This window comes from Pollicipes pollicipes, unplaced genomic scaffold (assembly GCF_011947565.3).
Source record: "Pollicipes pollicipes isolate AB1234 unplaced genomic scaffold, Ppol_2.1 Scaffold_3447;HRSCAF=4054_pilon_pilon_pilon, whole genome shotgun sequence".
Classification (NCBI taxonomy): Eukaryota; Metazoa; Arthropoda; class Thecostraca; order Pollicipedomorpha; family Pollicipedidae; genus Pollicipes; species Pollicipes pollicipes.
In genome coordinates, this window is record NW_023596297.1 from 13,799,379 (window position 1) to 13,820,309 (window position 20,931).

The 20,931-nt window shown below is 46.4% G+C and overlaps 1 protein-coding gene across 1 annotated transcript in view; it reads left to right on the forward strand.

The window, feature by feature from the left end:
* LOC119091293 (xanthine dehydrogenase-like) overlaps positions 1–3,124 on the forward strand; it is a gene marked incomplete in the record, with an annotated part of 30,715 nt that extends 27,591 nt beyond the window's left edge. Inside the window, 3 exon segments of the mRNA XM_037213987.1 lie at positions 889–985; positions 1,553–1,660; positions 1,987–3,124. Coding sequence (XP_037069882.1) covers positions 889–985; positions 1,553–1,660; positions 1,987–2,057 — 276 coding nt within the window.
* Positions 3,125–20,931: the final 17,807 nt, after the last annotated feature.

The window sequence follows — 20,931 nt, forward strand, 5'->3', positions numbered from 1 at the left end:
AGCCCGGGGCTCTGATGCGTAGATTTTAGTGTTCCTGGCTAGTACCGCCGCGCGGTCTCCCATCTGTTCCTCCGGCTAGTGGGTCCGCCGCTGCTCGACTAACATGGACACCAGAGAGACCGACTCCTATCCGAGAGGGTCGACACACTGCACGGCGCCCGAACTCCAGCTAGCTCGAACTCCAGTTGGCGCAGTGTCGCGTCTGACCGTGCCCTGACGTCCGCAGCCAGCCGCCGGCGCCGGGCGAGTACGCTGTGCTCGGCCTGACCGCCGCTGAGGTGGAGCTGGACGTGCTCACCGGAGAGTACCGCTTCAACCGGGTCGACCTGTACGAGGACGCCGGGCAGGCGCTGTCGCCCTGGGTCGACATCGGCCAGGTGGAGGGCGCGTTCGCCTTCGGTATGGGCCTTTTCTTAACGGAGCAGCATCGGCTGGACCCCCAAACTGGACAGCGGCTGACCAACCGCGCCTGGGTGAGATCTCAGTCTATCGATGCATCGCTCTTGCTATACACACGCACACACACACACACACACACACACACATATATATATATATATATATATATATATATATATATATATATATATATATATATATATATATCTCCGTACGTGTGTGTACGTGTGGTACGTGTGGTACGTGTGTTTTTCTCTTTGTCTTTTTTGCGCTTTCCCTGTATTGTAACCCTTTCATTACCTAGGCAGTTGATAGTTTCATAATTATAGGCATGTGCCGAAATGTTGCCATATATGTCTGGTCGCTTACAAAAGGAAAATGCCGCAGACAAATGGATGTTATGCTCACACGGCTCGTCATATGAGGCATCGTGGTCCAATCTATGATTTTGCTGTTCCAAGATATTCATAACCGATTGATATATTTCAGAACTATTATCCACCCACTCACAAGGACATGCCGAGGGACTTCCGAGTGAAGCTGCTGAAGAACAACAAAAACGACATCGGCATCTTCAACTCGAAGGGTAACATTACCATGTGTTCACGGCGTGCGACCGTGCTGCACTTCACTTATCGCTGTTCCCAATCGCTGATTACGTAGGTCACGCAATATTCGAGTACCGTATGTCCGCCAGCACCTCTCTTATCCATCTCTAGCTTACCGCAGCTGATTCAGCGCCTTATAACCGTGGATTTTACCAGCGCCGAGTCACGCCGGATTAAAAAAAACACAGTACATGTATTGCGCATGTTGCCGTTCTGCCATTGTGAAGGCTGAATAGCAAACGTTGCAAACTTTATCAATTGAATAAGAAACCTATGTTTTTGGCAAAAACTTGCTGTCTTTTAATGCTGTCGTTACTGGCTGACCGGCCTGCCAGTTGATTTCTAACATGGCAGACACGTAGGTGGCACACGTCATGTTCCACACCTCTGAGCTAAGTAATCCGTCCAACGTCCTGATTTCTGCTGTTGCGGCGTCTCTGACCGGGCTGTCCTAGCGCAGTGGTCCATGGCCCTGACCTCGACGACACGGCTGGCTGGCTGGCAAGCTGCCGTCTCCCCTGACCTTGACCCTGCTGTACCCCCAGCCACCGGAGAGCCGGCCACCTGCATGAGCAGCGTCTGCCTCATGGCACTGCAACAGGCGGTGGCGGCGGCGCGCAGAGACGGTGGGCACAAGGACTGGATCACGTTCAGTAAGTCTGTCACCCCCAATGTGCTTGTTCGTGCTTCTACTTTTGTAGGCTGGTGGAGATGTACGCGGCACATATGAGTAGAATTGCCCGTCAACTTTGTTTTGTTATGTTGTTGCTTATTTATTCACCTTCACTGTCTCGCTCTTTATTTATTGTTACGTTGTTTTTAAGAACGTTATCATTAGTTAGCAGGTTTGTCTTGAAGTATTCGGGTGCCGGCTCTTAATTAAAAAAGTTTGCTTCCACCGGACTGTTATGGAGATCGCCCGGGACTAGCCTTTGGAGAATGACGCCTAGGTGACGGCTGCCGGCCCTGCCTGCTCCAGACTGCCCGGGCACCGTGGAGGCCGCTCAGACAGCGTGCCAGACGTCTGCCGAGCTGCTCGTGCTCTCGTAGAGCCGCGCCGGCTGAGACTGCTGCCGCCGGGATCACCTGACTGGACCGGAGGCTGGGCCTGCACCGGCGACGGCAGCGAAAAACGCACCAGCGCCAGCCGAAGCTCATGCCGTATCGGGTACATTATATATGTCACGTAACATTGGTTGAGGTCGTGATTTCCGGAGAAATCGACCTTGTTTTTCAGGGTTTGCGGGCGCTAGTCTGGTTGTGTTTTTGTTTTGTTTGGTGGCGTGCTTCGATCATCTTTCCTTGCTTCTTGTTACAACGGCGACTTTTTCAATGGACAACCTGAGATATTGTCATATACGCTCGTCATAGACACGTCCGTGGGCATATGCGTGAATGCGCAGGTGCGACCAACGAGAAGAATGTGCGACTCAAGAAAAGCATGGGTAGAAATTAAGGTCGCAGTAGCTACAGATGTATGGCCCTGGCCTAAAAGCTCTGCTGTACCTCATTGAGGGGTAAACATGTCCCCTAAGAAATCGTTTCTGCGAAGTGTATTAACGGGATTCCCTGGCGAAGATGTTAAGTCCTAACAATGCACAACTCCATGCTTACTTGTGTTAACTTGACGTTTCAGCTTTTCACCCAAAAAAATACGCCGCGGCTAACTTTTTATAGCTTGCGTTAACACAGCTTTGTTTTTAGCAATATTAGCGGGTGCAGTACTCCTGCGTGCTTTTTTTAGGTAACAAAGATAACTTAACAAAACAGTAAAAAAAACATGTGCAATTTAAGCAAGAATAACCGAATTTCGTGCACGTGCTCTGCACTTTACGGGGTTTTAGTAAAAAAAGTTGGATTATGACCCCAATTGCGAAACTCTTCATACATCCGCGACAACCAGCGGAAATGAATGTGACAGCCATGCGATTTGAATGTGCTCTGATGATTTGTCTCACCTACCGATGAACTACTAATGTGTAGCGAAATGCAATATTCTCTGACGTCCATTTGTCAAAATGTGCTCTGGGCTCGGAAAGCATAGATAATAAATAAATGGTGGAGGGAATTTGTCTTGACTGAATAGATAGTCGTCAAATGCATCCGTCTACCTGTTCCACTTTGCGTCTGGACATGCTCAGGTCGCCCGGCGGCTCGCCGAATGCTCAGATTTGGACACCATGTCTGTGTTCACAAGACAATGCGCCGTGACAAGCTCTGTGCGGTCACAGTCGGCGGGCAGTGCGAGGCACCTGCTGAATATTGCGTTTTGTTTGTTTGTTTGTTTTTGTTTTGTTTTGTTTTTTGTCCGTTGGTTTGTGCGGGTGGTCTGCAAATCTGACCAGTGCGAGTTCAGTGAGGAGCCGTCGGAAACCGTGGTCACATCTCGGTGACGGCGGGTTGCAGCGATAAGAAATTGGCATGTTTTGTGCGGGAATTAAACGGGGAAGTGAGTGGTACCGCATGTGCCACGTGTCGCGACCTCAGAGCGGGTTTTTTATTTGTTTTCACGTGCCATGCCATATTTCGGCGCCAGAGCAGGTGGAAACATGAATCCAACTTCAAAATGACGATTAACTTGCCGCACACAGTTGCGCTCTAGCAAAAATTTGTGGGACACACGGTTGCGCTAGATATCTTCTAAAAAACTGAAATGCCGACATTTTGAGAACCGGTGCCAAATATAAACATAAAGACGCGAAAGCTGTTGCTAGGGTCTCAAACAAATTGACTTCACCATGTGCTTTGGTTTTTCACTATTTCCAATTTTACATTTAACAATGTTTTCGCCATTCCGGTTACGAATAACTTTTACCAAAGGCCCACAATGTCACATTTTTGTAGCGTCTTCTGCCACCTCTCAGTCACCGCCGGCAAGCATTTTAAGTAAAATGGCGTCGCGCGCACGTGCTATGTTTTCATCGGCAGCAGTTCATTCAGCTTGCATTCATTCATCGCGCGACGAGAAAGGTAAGTCGCGTTAACGATCGAATGCAGTTCTTGAACCCTGAACCTGAATAAATGTAAGAGATGCTGCTAATGCCGTGAGAAGCGAGGCAAAACTGCAAAGGGTGCGACAAGATGACTTATGCAATGGCATAGCTGTGTCAAAGCGACGGCTGCTGTATCCCAACCATGCGCAATATTTTCGCAAGTTTTGTTTTGCGATCAAGGGAATGTGAGATGATTAGAAACATTGCAACCTCATTGATACCGAAATTGGCAACGATAGGAAAATCTGGCAATGCTTTTGACGAACAATTTTTTTGTGAAATGTCATGAATATGTAACAAAACGAAAATAGCAACGGCACCTCACGAGCATGTGCGAGCTGGTCATGGCTTGATATTGACTTTTCCACTTTTTTTCGCATTCGATAACTCGCTTTGGTCAGCTTGTATCGCTGCCATCTTGTGCTCTGCTGGCTTCGCTACAACACTATGAGGTGCAGGATCTGCATGCGCAGATAATGGATTTGCATTAAGGCTTAGCCAGCGAAATTCGGCCTGTTTATCGAGTACCTCTATCACCTACGGCAATGCGTTTTCAAGTTTGCATGATAATTTATCTACCGCATTCAGGTATGAACAGAAATTCGCAGCAGTCACTGCCCCATGCTGGTCAAAGCTGTGTACTAGGGTGCGTCATCAGTAACAAAACCAAGTGAGACAAAGAAATTCTTTGGCGCTGAATCCCAAAAGTACACGGCATAGCAAAAGTTCTTCCCAACAGCTTAAGTTCGTGAGGCGCGAGTCGATCGAAATATCACAGTAAACGGACGGCCGGCTTTCCAGTTACCCTATGCTGGGCGGCGTCCACCGTCGCAGGTAACACTAAGCTGTGGGCGGCAAGCGACACAAAATACCTTTGCGCATAGAAACGATGCCACCGAGCGCTCCTCAAGCCGTCGTACGAGAATGTCCCGGTCTGAGGTCTAATGTGCGGATCAGACATTGCCCGGTTGATTGCCATTTGGCGGAAACTTTATGTGCTGATGAGTATGAGCTCTTACGTGTGGTTCGTATGGTGGGTAACATTATTTAGACTTTCACTTCTCTAGGACAACTCGCGTGATGCAAACAAAGCTTTGTAAAGCGTATGACTCAGAATATGTCGTTTGGTGTACGACATAATACATACAACAATTTCTGTAGCCTGTACCACGGACGTAGAGACAGGGGGGGGGGGGGGGAACGGTAGGGTGACCCCATGCACATATTATTCCTTGCCGAGCCTGTGTATTCGATGCACCGGCCTAAACAGCAGCTGCTCACAGACTGAAAACCCAAAACGCGTGTTGGCAATGATCGCACAGTAGCAGAAATTCCTTCGCAACTGGGCCCCACATATTGCCGAAGCTCCAGCTCCAGCACCAGACGTCCTCGGCAGTGCGGCGCTGCGTCGCACTCCTAGTGTGAACCAGATAGGGCAAGATGGCCAGCGGTGCCTGCACTTCGTTCCGCAGCTCGCAGTCGCTGAGGTCTCGCAGTGGAGGCTGTGTGACTGTGAGGCTGTGTGACCGTGCCAAGTAATCAGTTCGGTGTACCTCACGGCCTTGAAGTTCAGAAGTTTACCGCTGAGATGGCGAAGACCCTGGGCTGAAGAAGACCCTCAGTTTGCTGCTCACGAGCGACGCGAGGATCGGATTAGCTTGTTCGCGGACCATGCGGTTCTCATCTCACCCAATTCCCAGCAGCAGCTGTTCCGGACAGACCCAGTACCCGCTACGCTGGAGGACTGGCTGCACCGTGGCGTATGTGTGCTGCGTCAGGTCGCGGGGCAGCGCGATGCTCCGGAACAAGTTGCGTAAGATTAAGTCGCAGCCGCTGTTTTGCCGGATGGCAGACCATACCGACACATAGTGGCCGACCACGCACTGTACGAGGTTCTTGAGAGCGTTGCTGGAGGTCTCAGTAGAGATGTGAGCTAGGAGCAGACGAGCGGCCAGTGTCAACCATCTGAAAACAAATGCGAATGTATTAGAGCGATTGGCTACGAATTGAGCATTAGATCATACAAAAATTATTTCACCTCTTTACTGTATGTAATTATGCCGATATCCAGAGTCCTTAAATGTGACGGAATTTATATTAACAAATATGCTAATGAGCACAAACCAACCAGCAAATGATGCGACATACTACGGCATAAGGTATGATAATAAGTAAATGCTCAACAGTGAGCACATGAAATATCGATTGATACTTCATGAACTTCAAACACTCATTGCTATAAATTCGAAGATCATGCGTTTTCATACTTACCTGACATGGTTCGATGGTCCGATTCGCCGCTGGGCAGCCACGTTTCGGACAGAGTCGTTTTGGACGCCGGAGGCCGGAAGGTACAGCAGCTGCTGGTTGGTGCTCAGCTGCTGAATCAGGTCGACCGGCAGGTTTGGCACGTGCCCCGACCTAGGCTTGAATGCCACAACGCCCCTCTCCCAGACGTCTCCGGCACAGGTCCCGCCGATGGGTCCAGAAAAAACTTGATCCTGTGGTCGTGCCGTCCAAGCTCAGCAGCAGATGGAGGAGGTTCAGTTCGTTGCCACGCAGCTGGCAGATGAACCAGTGTACGGTTGACTCGGTGGCCAGCTCAAACAGCCGGAACACGTCGCCTATCGTTTCGGTGATGACGGCCGTTCCATCGCAGCCGAGCCCATTGATGTGACCGTCGCACTGCGGGCTCACGGAGTGTAGCCCGTTGAACAAGAGGGCGCGGCCGAACTCGGGCGTAAGATGAGTCACGTAGCGGCTGTCTGGCTCAGTGATGACAGCCACGTGTTTTTCGACGGCATTCGTGGGGCTCCGTGTGGCTCATGTGGCTTCTGCCTTTGCGGCCGTCTGACTAGAATATGGTCAAACCTGGCATGTGGATGGCTTCAAAATTTAAGCGAGCCTTTCTCGCTCTGTTTCTTGCGCAGCAGGTCTCCTTAGGATCAACGATATGTGATTTCAAGTAGCCAGTCCGTCTCTGCTGTCTTGTTGAAAGGCATTGATGATAGCATTAACGGCCCGGTTCGAGCTACCGTAGCTGTCAACCGCTAGAGCGGTGTAAGTCGGATCGTTAATGTTATAAACTACATACAGTGACAGTGGTCTCAACCGGAACGAACAATCGGCGTCGTCGCCACCTTCTACCATGTACGGAACCGTGTAAGGATCCGTGCTCTCGACTGACTCGCCAGCGCTGAGACCACTTGGTCCCGGAGCAGACTCGGGGTCGGCACTAGCAGCCAGCGCTCGCTCAGCGTGCGCGGGCTCAGCAGTCGGCGGGGAAGGCGATTTAGGTTCAACGGCAGACACCGCCTCACTGGCGACCGAGCCACGACGCCCCTGGAGTTGTCTGGCCATCCTCCACATCTCGCGAGCCTCCCTAGTTACAAGCGTATCCCGGTCATATGACCCCATGGTAAGCTTCCGGTGCCTGCACTGGTCCTTCGTGGCAACCTCCTGATACACTGTGCAGGCAACTGGGCATGGAAAGCTGCACTGAGGCTTGCACTTGCATTTTGTGACATCAAGAAGCTTGTTGAATTTCGCGGTGGCGGCGTTGCCGTGTCACTCTCTTTCTTTCTTTGATTTCCTGCTGATAGCTCCGTTGGGATGATATCAATCCCTCTCGATCAATTTTGTCACGTATTTGAGATCATGAACAGAGGTCGCTCCGTTGGTCCACCGTACCCTGATTTGTACCGTCGCGGTCCTGAAGATGGTATTAGTGAGATTACTTTTCGATTCGCTCAGCCACCTGATGTAGCTCAAGGACTTCCCGCAGTCGGCAGCTGGTGGTGGGACAGCAGAGCCGGGTGGCCTATCACAAAATGTGTTGTGCGCGACCATGTAGCCCTCGGCATTCTTGTGCAAGTAATTGTTCGAAAGAAATGTTTCAGTATCGGCAAAACTCAACTAAGAAGCTCATATCTCCCACGCAAAAAGCACATAAATTGCAAATGAACATCACAATTATGCGTTAGCAATAACAAACTTGAACCTAACCCGGTCTGCTGGAGCATTCTCACAACTGCACAGCTTTGGTTTTACCAAAAATTACATTTGTTTACCAAAAATTCAGCTTAAAGGCTGTTTGGCAATGTTTTGCTGATGCTCTTCATGTTATCAATTTCATACTTAATCCGCCAAGTACCAGTAGTTTCGAAAGTGGCAGCTTTGAGGTTTGTTAGAGGATGATTCCAGTGTGTAAAATAGGTGGCGCTAGTATCGAATGCGGTTTTCTTGGCCCATTAGAGCAAAACTGCTTTCGCCTCACGAATTGATACGGTGCGACAGACCTCTAAGTTTATCAGTAATCCGTGTGCCGAGGAAAAACTTTGTCTCAGCTGATTCCAAGAGATTTACCCTCTCGATGACACACCCCACTGTGTACCCCACGCTGTCGAGCGGAAAACTGCCTTGCAGATAGAGAACGTCAATAGCGAGCGATGGAGCCCCCCCCCCCCCCCCCCCATAAAACTCATACGTTTGCATGCTACGCGCAGCATCGCAACATTCCTCTCGTCTTCAACGGATAGCTGAGTAGCCAATGGTCGGATCGCCTTGGGAGCCGCGGCTTGATGCGTAGCGCCGAATGCACCCTCAGGTAACGCAAACACGAATTGCCTGCATAATTTAGCAGTTTCTCCCATGGATTGGTATGTTTTTGGCCTCGCCGCTCTGCGGAGCTATGATGCGAACACTGCTGTGACATTATTTTGGCACAGCTGGGTCTGTTGCTTCATCTGACATCAAGTCGTGCCCCGATCGTCTCGCTGCATTAGAATACAAACCAAAATTAAAGTGAGTTATGGTAAAAATGAGTTAGCACGAGCTCGGGTGGGGTCAATTTGACCCCCCCCCCCCCGCCATCGCAGGTTTTTCCTGGAATAGTTTCCGAAAAGTTTATATAACCGCAGACAATTGAATAGCGGATCGTTTGGTACGAAACATTTTGAAGTACCATGTGTACACCTATATCTGAGATACTTTCCTACGCAAAACAGCAATTGAATGCGTAAGCTCCACTGACAGAGGGTCAGGTATGAAGGTCAGGCCAGGGTCAAAACCAACCTGTTTTATTGCTCACAGGCTTGCTTTATGGGGAAGTTTCTGGTGCTCATTTCAAATTTATTGGTGACAGGAACAGCATTATACATTTTCCATGGACTTCTTAAGGTCATAATAGGTCACGGACCTAAAATGACCCTGGTGAACATCTCTATTTTAGGAGCATACTGCCTAGCGTAATCTTTGCCGCTTATTCGAATTCAAAACTCAGAGCAGTCTTGTATTATTTTAGCCACCATGACCTTTGAAAGGTCAAATAAGGTCACGGACCTTAAGTGAGCATGTGGGCTTTTTATTGGAACAGGTATCTAGGCTGGGGGCAGCACTTTTTTACACCAACCTTGAGCTGACCCTGTTTGATCTACTTGACCCGGACGTCATGGCCTAGGAAACCCAAACTTGGATTCAAGGGTGCTCACGTAGGGGCTAACACAACCCTGTGAATATGGTGTCCATCTTAGTTCCTGAGATCTCAGGGGGTCAAACTGGCCCCTACCCGAGCGAAACGTATACGGTCGGCCACCCGGGTGCGTGTTGAAACTGAGTTGATTAAAATAAAGTACCTCAAGTTATAATGTTGCATTTTTAGGGCATTTGTAAAGTCAGCTTATCATTCAGAAAGTGACATGTACGCTCATACCCCCCCCCCCCCAAGCACGTGCACTATTACGGTATGGAGCTTCAGTCGCACGTTGCACTGAGGACCATCCATGCTCCGTTGTTTTAAAGTCGTCCAGCAAACTATTCAAGATAATGGTGCCCCCGTGGCGACTCCAGACCAGACCCACCTGCACGTGACGATGGCCTCTCGCGGAGTCCGAACCCGCTGACAATTTCGAGCCGCCAGGATGACTTCGAATCCTCAACTCTCTCGGGACTGCACGACCACGTCACGACTTTGACCAGATTTTCAATACACTTCCAGACACCGTAAGTCGCTGGGTCTTCTGTGAGGGTGAAGGTTCTGTGACTCAGCTGGCGTCGTTTTCCGTGACCAAAGTACGGATCGTCTCGAACAAGGCAAGGAGCTGGGTGCCATCGCGTAGGATAGCAGGCAGTCGCGGGGGAGGAAGCTGGATAAGTCATTGATGAAGATGAGGAACAGGATTGGGCGGACAAGAGGTTCTTGAACCACGCCGTGGCGTAGGGACAAAGTAACTGAGCCACCATTAACCAACTGCTTCCGACCGCTCAGGCAGTCCCGGAACCATTACGAGGGCATCCCAAAGCATTCCAGCCTTATTATTCAGGCTGAAATCCAAGGAGGTACGTACCCAATACCCCTTTAGAGCTCAAAGTCATCTACAGAGCGCAGGACCGTCCAGACAGGAAAATAAGTGAATCCATTCTTATAAGAAGCCGGCTACCAGACTATTACCCGCGGGACCAATCATTACCAATTGTGTGAATGTGATCAGTGTGTTAACGCATGATGCACACTAACTTAAAATCATTAAAAAGGAATTAATAATTCATACTTCCCATGCCTTACGTTGCACAAGCACGGTACCATCTAACTTAAAATCGTTAACATTTATGGGTGAGGCTTGACGCGTGATGCGCGCTGCTTGTTTGATTCGAATGGTTTGCATGTATGCCTGATGCGTAATGGCTGTCTACTTGAAATTGTTTGCAGGTATGAACGATGCTTGATACGTGATGCCTATTTGTGTGAATTCGTTTGTATGTACAGATATTTTTCGTGTATTTTAATCCTTACTTTAGCACACACTGTATCGTAGAAATGGCTGGCAACTGCTCCTTGTTTAATCCCTAAATGTTATTGACTTGTAAAAACTATGGACCGGTGTCTAAAACAAAAGCAAAACCGAAAATTCGAGTGGGATCGACAGGCAGTTTTGAATATGCTACTGACATTTGTTCCCACAAAGGCATGCAGCCGAAGTATAATATATATATATATATATATATATATATATATATATATATATTTCCCCTGGTTATTCTACGAGGAATAAGACTAACCGTATTGCCTTATCTATGTGCATGACATACCTCGCAAATGCACTTAACAACTTGCGATATATGAGGACGCAAGGGTTCTCATTCACAATGAGACAGTGGAAATGCCCTGTGTCAGTCGGAGACCCCAGTACCGAGCGAGTGGTCCACCGCACCATTCCAACCAGGGGCCGATAAGCCGAATTTTTGTCTCGGGACGAATTAGTGGACTCCCTGCGCCGGTAAGGGATCTGTTTGCATTAATGATTGCCCCTACGTCTATCCCGGTGCCAGATGTCCTGGTCAGAACGTCTGCCGCATCAGGGAAGGACCGGTGTGTGATATGGTCTATGGTACGGTGTGTGATACGGATACGGATACGGATATGTGATAAGGTCGGTATGAAACCCTCAGAGGGTTTCATACCGACCAGGAGGCCACTGCCCCTACATCGCCCGAATGGGCAGCCGCTAGGGACCGCGGGATGGGACGGAATGCTCCCCAGCTCCTGACCAGAGCCTCTGGGTTTTCTTTCATCCAAATAATCTCAACGTCATTAGAAGAATAATAGAGAATTTAAAAGGAAGTAAGGCTACTCTCCAAAACGAAGTGGGCTTAATCTAGCGGAACATTCCAGCTGAAAATTGCTTATTGATTCTGAGTCAATAATCTTGAAATACAGTGACCAAAATCTAGGACCTTTTTGTGAGGCGCACTAAGTGAGGAAGGAGCCCATCAGCAGCTAATGATTGTCTCCCTAAATTATCGGCTGGCTGTGCCACTGGCTGGGAAATGGGCAAATGTCTGAAACATGACGCTCGGGTCAAAACAGCAGTGGGTGTAATAACAAGAATTTTCCATCCCATGACACTTCGTGACGATAGTTCAGTCAGATACAAATTGTTCGCAGCGCGTCTCCGAAAGGCGTCGTTTGCCATATATCGACCTCGTGGACCAAATAAATCGATGTTTTGCCTCGTTCCCACCCGCACACCCGGCGAAGGCTTACAAGGGATGGTGGAGTGAGCTACATCATGTCTATGTAGTGTCACGGGGATTTATTCTAAACCTATGCGACGGATGGCAGTCTTGAGTCACCCGGCTGACGTACAGCAGCTTCATCGCCTTTCAGTGCACTGCCGGCCGTACTCAAACACGCGTATGGGTCACGCACGACAATTTGGTTTTGTTTTGCGTATTGTCGAAAACTACAGCGATCGGTGTAAATGTGTGTTTACGAGCTTACGACGTAAGAAGACTAATCTGAATGCTCTGCTGATTGGTGGAAAGGTGCATCTGTTGTATATACTGCCAAACATTTAGTGTCTGCTTCCTAAGGATATTGGGGCGGTGCGAACTTTCTTTCAAGAATTCATACGTAACATGCTATATCAGCCATGCATAGGGCATGCAGTGGTACAACATAACGACAATATATCATTGAATGTCTTACAGTAAATGATTGACTGGCATGATTACCATGATTTGTTGCCATCTAGAAAGAAAACAAGTCAACATTTACATTACTCATAAAGACCCATGATTTCTTCCTGAACAGCCGAAACCGGGGTGGCAATGGTCGTAAAACAAATACTGATTAATAAAAAGGTACATTTGTCATGTAGCAATCACGACGGAATACGAAAAACCACGGACGAGCGCGTTTGGTCTACATGTCGTCACGCACTCAGCTTGCTTGCGATGCTAGGATAAAAAAGACATAAGAAAAAGTTCCTCGCCATATAATAGAATTAACCCCAAGGATGGGGCAAACTATTTCATTCGAAAGGAGGTCATGCAGGAGTTATTTACCAAAAAACCAAGACCCGAACTCAAAAAATCTCCCGCCACATGTAAGCCTAAAGGTCAAAGGCGTCTGCGGAGGTAAGAATGTTTGCATTTTCCTCACTAATTATAGCAGAGGAGCTCAGAGTAAAATTTATGTAACTCATCTTACCCTCCGCTATCATGCCATTTGATACGATACACTTTTCCCTTGTATTCGGTCACTGGAAATGCGGATTAGTCGTATATACGGTGTGAGCTCCCGCTTTCGTATGCGAATGACACTAGAGCCTTTTTTTGTAAGGAAATCAGTGCAGTGATATATTACCTAGTCTGATGCATATAAACTAAGCCGAAATAAACGCATTTACCTCACCTTTCAGCATGTATGTTTGCCGCGATTTTTTCGCCGAATCGCGCGCGCCTCTCAGGCCCACGTTTTTTTAATTTTCTTCCACAGATGACCCCTAACAGAATGTAAGGAATTGGCGTGAGGCACTCTCACCGAACTCACCCTCCCCTCCCCCTTCGCTCAGAAATTAAGGCGGCGCCTCTGCAATTGAAATATAATGCCCGCTGCCTAGTCCCTGAAATCGAATGCAGATTTAAGGACACATTTCTGCCAGAAACCTATTTTGCTTTATCTCAGGAGGAAAAACACATTTTTCCTCCCCGCTTTGTTCCAAGGGGCAGTCTGACGCCGTTGCCCCTCCCGTTGGCGCCGCCCTAGTTAAGTTTGGTGGCTTTGTCGAGATTGATAACGATTAAGAGCCGATGTCAAACTTGCATGCTTTTCCTTCTTGTATCTAGGCGTTAACCATGACATACGATTTTTTGCTTTTCTACTGGCTTCTACTATGTGGAGGCACGCGTTCCAGGCCATCTTGTTAGCCTTTAGGTGCTGCTGCTGCTGCGGACTCCTTCCGTTCATAAACGCTATCATTGTGGAGACGGACGTGCCGAATACAGTGTTCAATTTCAGCTAAATTAACCTTTCATTTGCTGCCAGTAAGAGTAAGGAGCATATTCTGTAATGGCTTGCCGGGAAATTATTCATATTTTTATGCAGAACGGCAACTGTTGGCCTCCTTGGATCAAACGCCTCCATTGAATCAAGGATTCTCTGTTCGCCAACGCTTTGTTGTTTTCCAATGACGTCATGCAGTGCCTTCTCGTCAACCAGTCAAACGCCAGAGATTTAGCATGTGACCATTCTGCACCAATGAGGAAGCGGAGGCCAGTTTGCCTCTTTTAGAGATGGACAAAATGTCTTTCGTTTTATACAATACACTTTTTCCTTATATTCGGTTACTGGAAATGCGGATTAATCGTACATACGTTGCGAACTCCCGCTTTCGTATGCGAATGACACTAGAGCCTATTTTGTAAGGAAATCAGATGCAGTGATATATTGCCTAGTCGGATGCATCTAAACTGAGCCTAAATAAACGCATTTACCTCACCTATCAATACGTATGCCTCACGGCCAGGACGCAACTGGGTTGACTCGAGGTCATCCCGGATGGGGATAGGCCAAGGAGGGGGAGGTTCATGGCTTCTATTTTCGAGCTGCTTGCCACTAAGTTTCTGGCTATGCATGAAAAGAACTCATTTCAAGTTTGACACAGGTTATCTCATTTTCCAACACGGCTCAAGAGGGGGTGTCGTAGAATGTGAGAGCATACGGATATCGCCATATAGGCGTAAAAGTTCCTACAAATATATGCTGGGCTGTTCTGTTTAACCATAGCGCCACTCCACATGATCCGCATGCGGTCGCATTGCACAATCACACGGACGAATCCAGCGCTGGATCTTGGGGAGCCAAAGTCCGTTTAGGGGCAATTTCCATCTCTGGTGCTAATGCCTCGCATTTTACGCAAAATAGTGCAATGTCGGTGCTTTGGCTCCGTCTTGAAGGTGCACAGGTGCGCTGCACACTGTCCGGGATCCGCCCTTGCTCAATAGATTCCGCAACAGCGATGTCAATGGCCCCTAATAGTTTCAGTGGAGGTGTCGGCTCTGCCACTGGAAAGAACAAACCGTCCCCACCCGGTTTGAGGGGCACGATGGTCACTGCCCAATGTGATTCTCTTCCTACTCCTGTTGCTCCAGCCTCGCGGCAGAGCCCTGGTCAAAAGTAAAATTAAACCGTACGTCCGTCAGTGTGGACGGCATATTTTTTCTTTAAATAAACGTTGTGGAACCAACACCGGGCAGGTTTGCCAAAGGTTGCTTGTGAATTTCTCACCTCCCTACCTGGGCTACCCACCCATCCACCCCTATCTGGGCCACCCACCTCCCTATCTGGGCTACTCACCTACCTATCTGGGTTACCCCTTCCTTTGCCAACAATATACGTAGAGGCAAGTGCGGCGAGTTGTATGATGTCCATGTAGTCACAGGGAGATTTATCATAAATATATGCAACGGATGGCAGTCTTCTCTCAGTGTATTGTCGGCCTTATACGTGTACGCGTCTGGGTGAGAGTGAGCGACAAGTCTGCTTTTCGCATATCGTTGAAAACTATAGTTATCGGTGCAAATGTGCATTTGAGGGTTTAAGACATAACTAGACCAAAATGAGAATCACACTAAATGGTGGGGAAGTACATGTGTCGTGCGTACTGCAAAGAATCTGGCATCTGCTAACCAAGAGTTTCCGGGTGGCGCGAACTTTTTTCCAGATGTCGGGTGGTTCATGTAGCAGCTGGGCATAAGGCATGTTGTATCGTTGATACAATATGCCTACAATATGCCGCTGGCTGACTCACCGTCAATAAGTGACTTACATGATTGCCACGATTTATTGGCATTTTAGTTTATTGGACCTGTGATTTCCCCTTGAGCAGTCGCAACCGGGGTGGCAGTAGCCGTAAAAAAAACACTTGGCTAATTAAAAGGCCAAAAACATTGTCCTGTCACAATCACGACGAATTACGAAACAGCGCGGACGAACAGTGCATTTGGTATGTATGTCTTTTCTCATTCAGCCTGCGATGCGACTTATTCGATAACAAAAACACATAGGTATAACTTTTCCCACCGTGTGATACCATATCCCCCGGGGTGGGGCAGATTGTCTCATTTGAAGGGAGTTTATTCGTAAGTCATTTACCAAAAAAACGAAGGCGAGCTCTCCAAAAGTTTACGTCTACATATGAAGCTCAAGGTTATAGCAATCTGCAGATACAGCAATTTTAGGTCCATCTTCAATAGTTATAGCAGAAGGGAGCTCAGAGTAACCACTGATGCAACTGTCCCTATTCTCCCCTACTTACGGAATAACTAACGATGATAGCTTATCATACATGAGCAGAATGAAGCAGTGTTTACGTGTTGCCTCCGCTTTGTGCTAAACAGTAGGTACCAACGAATAAAAAAGCGACTATGCTGGCTAAAGAACAGCCTAACTTTATTAGGCTAGAACGAATATAAATTATGATTCTTAAAACGTTGCAAAATCCCAGGAACTCGAGAACAAAACAGAAAGTTGTGATTGTGTCGTGATATAATACCGGCAACGAACCAACGATGCAGTCATGTGAGTTGGTGCCTCCAGTTAGCATACACCGCCACTGGGACGATAGCAAGGCCAAAATTTTGTCATATGATTGCGGCATTGGAAGCGGCCTTCCGTAATAATAAACTGAAGGAATCAAACAAATATCAGGCAGATAGGCTAACTTTTGTTCAGGGGATGTTAAATTTTCTTCGAGCTCCTGCAAATGTGGACCGCATTTCCGCGAGATCGACAGCACTACTAGTGAATACCAGTGTAAACCACTTTGCTTAGAAGAGATTCTTTTCCGTGTTCCCTTGGTTACGTCCCTGGCGAAGTATCCCACATTTATTAAGCATGCCACAGGACAACGCGCTGAGCCAGGACTCTACGATGTCGTTAAAGTCGGGACCGCATTAATTTCGATGTGCCAATACATATGTTTCGCATGTATATTCGCGCGCTTCTTGATAATTAATTACCTAGCAATAGTTTCAGATATAGATTAGTAGATGGACACCGGTCGGGATCTGAAGCTGACACCCATGGCGTGATCTGACCACCGACGTAACTCAAGATAGAATGCAGCCAAATCTTGCAGTCATTGTCTACTCAGAAAACTAGAACTCAATCTTAGTTTTAAAAAACGTGCATAAATTTTCGACAAGAAGCCAGAAAATGATATTTGCCTACAAAGTTGGGATGAAGAATACACGGATCGTGGTCCCGTTCCAGAAACGTCTGGAGGTGCTCCTGATGTTCTTGCGCAACGAATACCCAATATAACGTGTAGCATGGGAGAAAGTTACTGTAGTTATCCATCTCTATCATCACTAGCAGGGTCGCCATTTTGAATAGATCTGACGCTGGGTTGCGTTTGTGTTTATTTGATACGTTTGCGGTATTTTGTGAGACAAAAGTGGGTATAACGAGTGTAAGTCGCGTGTGTGTCGTTTGAGGTCTGCGGAAAGCGGTTTCGTTCGGTGTTCAGGGTGTTGCGTAAGTCAAACCAACATCAGAAGATCTGACCTGGATTCGTTGTCCTCAAAACGCGCCGTGGGTTTGTCAACAAAAGGCGACCGCATGACTTTGAAAATATGGTTATCGGCCTGCCTTAAAACTTCTGTTTAGGGTAAGTGTGACTTAAGCTGATACAAATCAAAGCATTTGGCCGCTGTACATTGGCATTTACCTATGAAATGACAGCATATGATGGATTGTGTTGTCTTGGGTTGGATATTTTGGGAATCTAATTATCAGGGATTAGCATGGTATTTTGTTGTCAGATGCGTATGTGTTTTGACTTGTGCTGTCTTGCTATCTAGTTAAATTAGTGGTGAATTGATATCAAGATAGTTTATCATAGTTCAGCCCAGCTCATTGAATACAGGGTTGTGCTTGATGACAACATTAAGAGGTGGGCTGTTCACACCATTCATGGCTTGTTTGCCTGAGGTATGCATTGTCATGGTATACTCCTGGTTTGTTTTATTTTTGTTAGAGGTAATGTGTTGTATTGCAATCTATTAGCAATCAGGTATGCTGCAATCTAGTTCTATTCTTTATTTTCATACTTGTAATTACCTGGTCTTTGCCTCTAATGTGGCCTGAGCACTTACATGGGGCTGATGGTTGCACCTAGGTCTTTTTTCCTTTATAATTATAGCTTGTTGTTGACCACATATAGCTTTGGGTCTGGTTTGCTGTATGATTAAGTAAAAGGTACTCTGCAACATTGGAATCATACAGTGAGATCAGTTTGTTTTTTGTTGTCTTGTGAGGGGGCTTGCACCGGTTGTAGATCAGTGCATATAGAATATGAAGCAGTGATAGTGCTGAACATGATTGGATTGATTTTTTCCAAGTTGATGAAAGTACAGTTGAATTCTGATGATCTTGGATCTCTGCATGTATGTACTCAATTCACATTGTGCAGTTTATCTTCATTCAGATTCAGGGAAGCAGTTCATAAAAACTGCTTGGAGAGGGCTGAGAAGTGAATCATAACACTGTCATTTGTATTGTGCCCATGAATCAGGTTTGTTCCAGATTTCGCCCACTATCATCTCAACATTGTGAGGGGGAGATTACTGTAGCTGAAGTTAGGGACATTCCCTCTCCTAACTGAAAAGCAAAGATGAATCAGACATTTTGGAAACTGAGCTATGATTTGAATCAAAGGCAATATTGACAAGGTGTGTGATACCATACTTGGATTCAGAAAATGTGTGAACTGTTCTGATGCTGATTCTGAATCTCAGAAGGGATAGCAAATCATAAAGCAATTCATCCTGGTTAAAATGTGAAATGCAAGCTGAATAGTAATGGTATTATTCTGTTCAGAAGATTTCTACATCCAGATGCTAGCATCTCCACTGGTTTGCTTACAATGATCTGGCTTAAAAAAAAAATTAAAAGAGGCCAGTTCAAAGAAGCATAGGAGCAAGGTGGACAGTATTTGGTCAGTTTATGGATGCAACAACTGCTGTGAAGTACAGCCTAGTAGCTATATGCATGATTTGGTTTGCACAGGCATGAGTATGATATGTCAAAAGTGTGAGAGGTGTTATATATGGGATGAGCCTGCCATTGACATTCTTTTTCAACTGTGAATAGGTTTACATACACATTCAGTACTAAGAATTCCTTAGCAGCATATGTATATGAAGCATGATGATTTTGTGATCTTTGGGAGAGTATGTTATTACTGCAGAAACCCCTTCACAAAAATGCTGTGAGTGTCAATAAGTGTTAATTGACAGTGGCAGTGTCAGTTATCAGGTATTGGCAATGGCAATAGGTACTAAGAACAGTGATATGGAACATCATGGGCAACAAATGCCTATAGCAGACTGCAGCATAACCAAGCATCCCTGATCTTATCTTTTTACACTTGCCATGCCTCACCTAAGCATAGGCTGTGGGCACAGGTAGCAGGAATGACTATAAGGATGCAAAGTGTAGAATATTACTCAGTTGCATAATGGAAAAGGATGGTTGTGCATGAACAGTAAGCATAGGATTCAATATCACCATTTTTTGGGGTAAAAATAAGGCTCCTGATCACCATTTTATGAGAAAGGATTAGTTTTATATGTAATGGCAAAGACATGTACCTATTGCAGATTGCACTAATCAGGCTGCTGATTGAGGTTATTCTGTGGCAGTTATTCACAATGCATGCACCTAATGGCCCAGTCTTAGTCAACAAAAGGTTAAACTTGCAGATGACCTAGTTTTAGACATTCTTTGAATGGCATGGAAGGGTTCCAGACAAAGTGCATCATTTCCTGGCTAGCCTCACTGGATTTATATATTGTCACCTCATGCTCTTTGAATTCATGCTATGTGGACAATCACATGTTAAGATATGGCCATGTGGCCAGTTAACATGTCCATGATAACCAATGCTGTCACTTCAGCTCCACTGCTTGAGTGCCTCCGAATCTACCCGTGACAGCTTGAGTGGGTTCAAGTGGCTTCAACACTGCTATTTGCCCCTGGTTGCAAAACCTTGCAGCCATTGGTATAGGTCACTTGATGTTAAAAGGCAGGCAGAGAGTGCCAGGTATTGTGGTACATAAACTTGCCATATAATTTTGCTGTTGAACTGGCATATATGACTGGATTATGGGGTCAGGGGTGATGCAACATGCACTGTTTGGCATAAGCTCTGATCACAACCCTGCAGTCAAAATGTTTGGACTGATTTATATTACAAATGTCAGCCATTTAATTGTGATTTGCTGTGTTACCTACTGACTCATATTTTGACAACTTCTAGTGCCATCAGCATCCCATATTCATGCATTGGTGAGCAGCCTTGCAAATTTCCAAAGAAGGTCATGCTATAGAATGGAATAATGCAGTTTTTGTGTTCTGATTGCATTGGGTGCCTTGTACATGTACAGGCTGATATCAATTTAAAATGGTTGTCTTGTCATGAGCATGCCATGCCATTTAAATGTTGCGTTCTATATATGTTCATAAATCATTGTTACCCTGCATTAAATAGTTTGTGAGGTCAGTGGCATCAGCAGGATTACAATGTGCAGGTATAACATGTATATTTAAAATTATTTTGTGAACTTCACTTACTATCATAATCTTGACTCATATATGTGGAGATATGCAATGTTACCTTACTGTGTGCCAAAGGTGAGGATCATGATGAAGCATCTGAAGGAGTTGTCTTGTGCTCTGTAATTGTGTTTGGTTAAGAATATCTGTAACATAGTGTTGCATGAATCCAGGTTAATTCTGGTTCTTGCTATGTGGATTGGAATTGTGCTATATCTTGGTTCATGTTTGGTATGGTAGCTGGCATGTTGCCACTTATCGCTCTTCATTCACTTAATTTTCCCCAGCTGTGCAGGACTTTGTACTAGGAAAAGTGCACAAAATGAGTTAAGCTATGGGCTTAGAGCTCTTATATTCAGTTAGTGACCCTCATACCAGGGGTTCACTGTTCAGAGAGAGCTCATCTTTGACTCCACATGTGAATTGCAATAAGAGAATTAGTTCACTTTTATTCTGAATCTGTTTTGTGTAAATTGATTCATGTCAGAATTGATTCACTCTGATTTTATGTCATTCTGAAGTCAATTTAAGT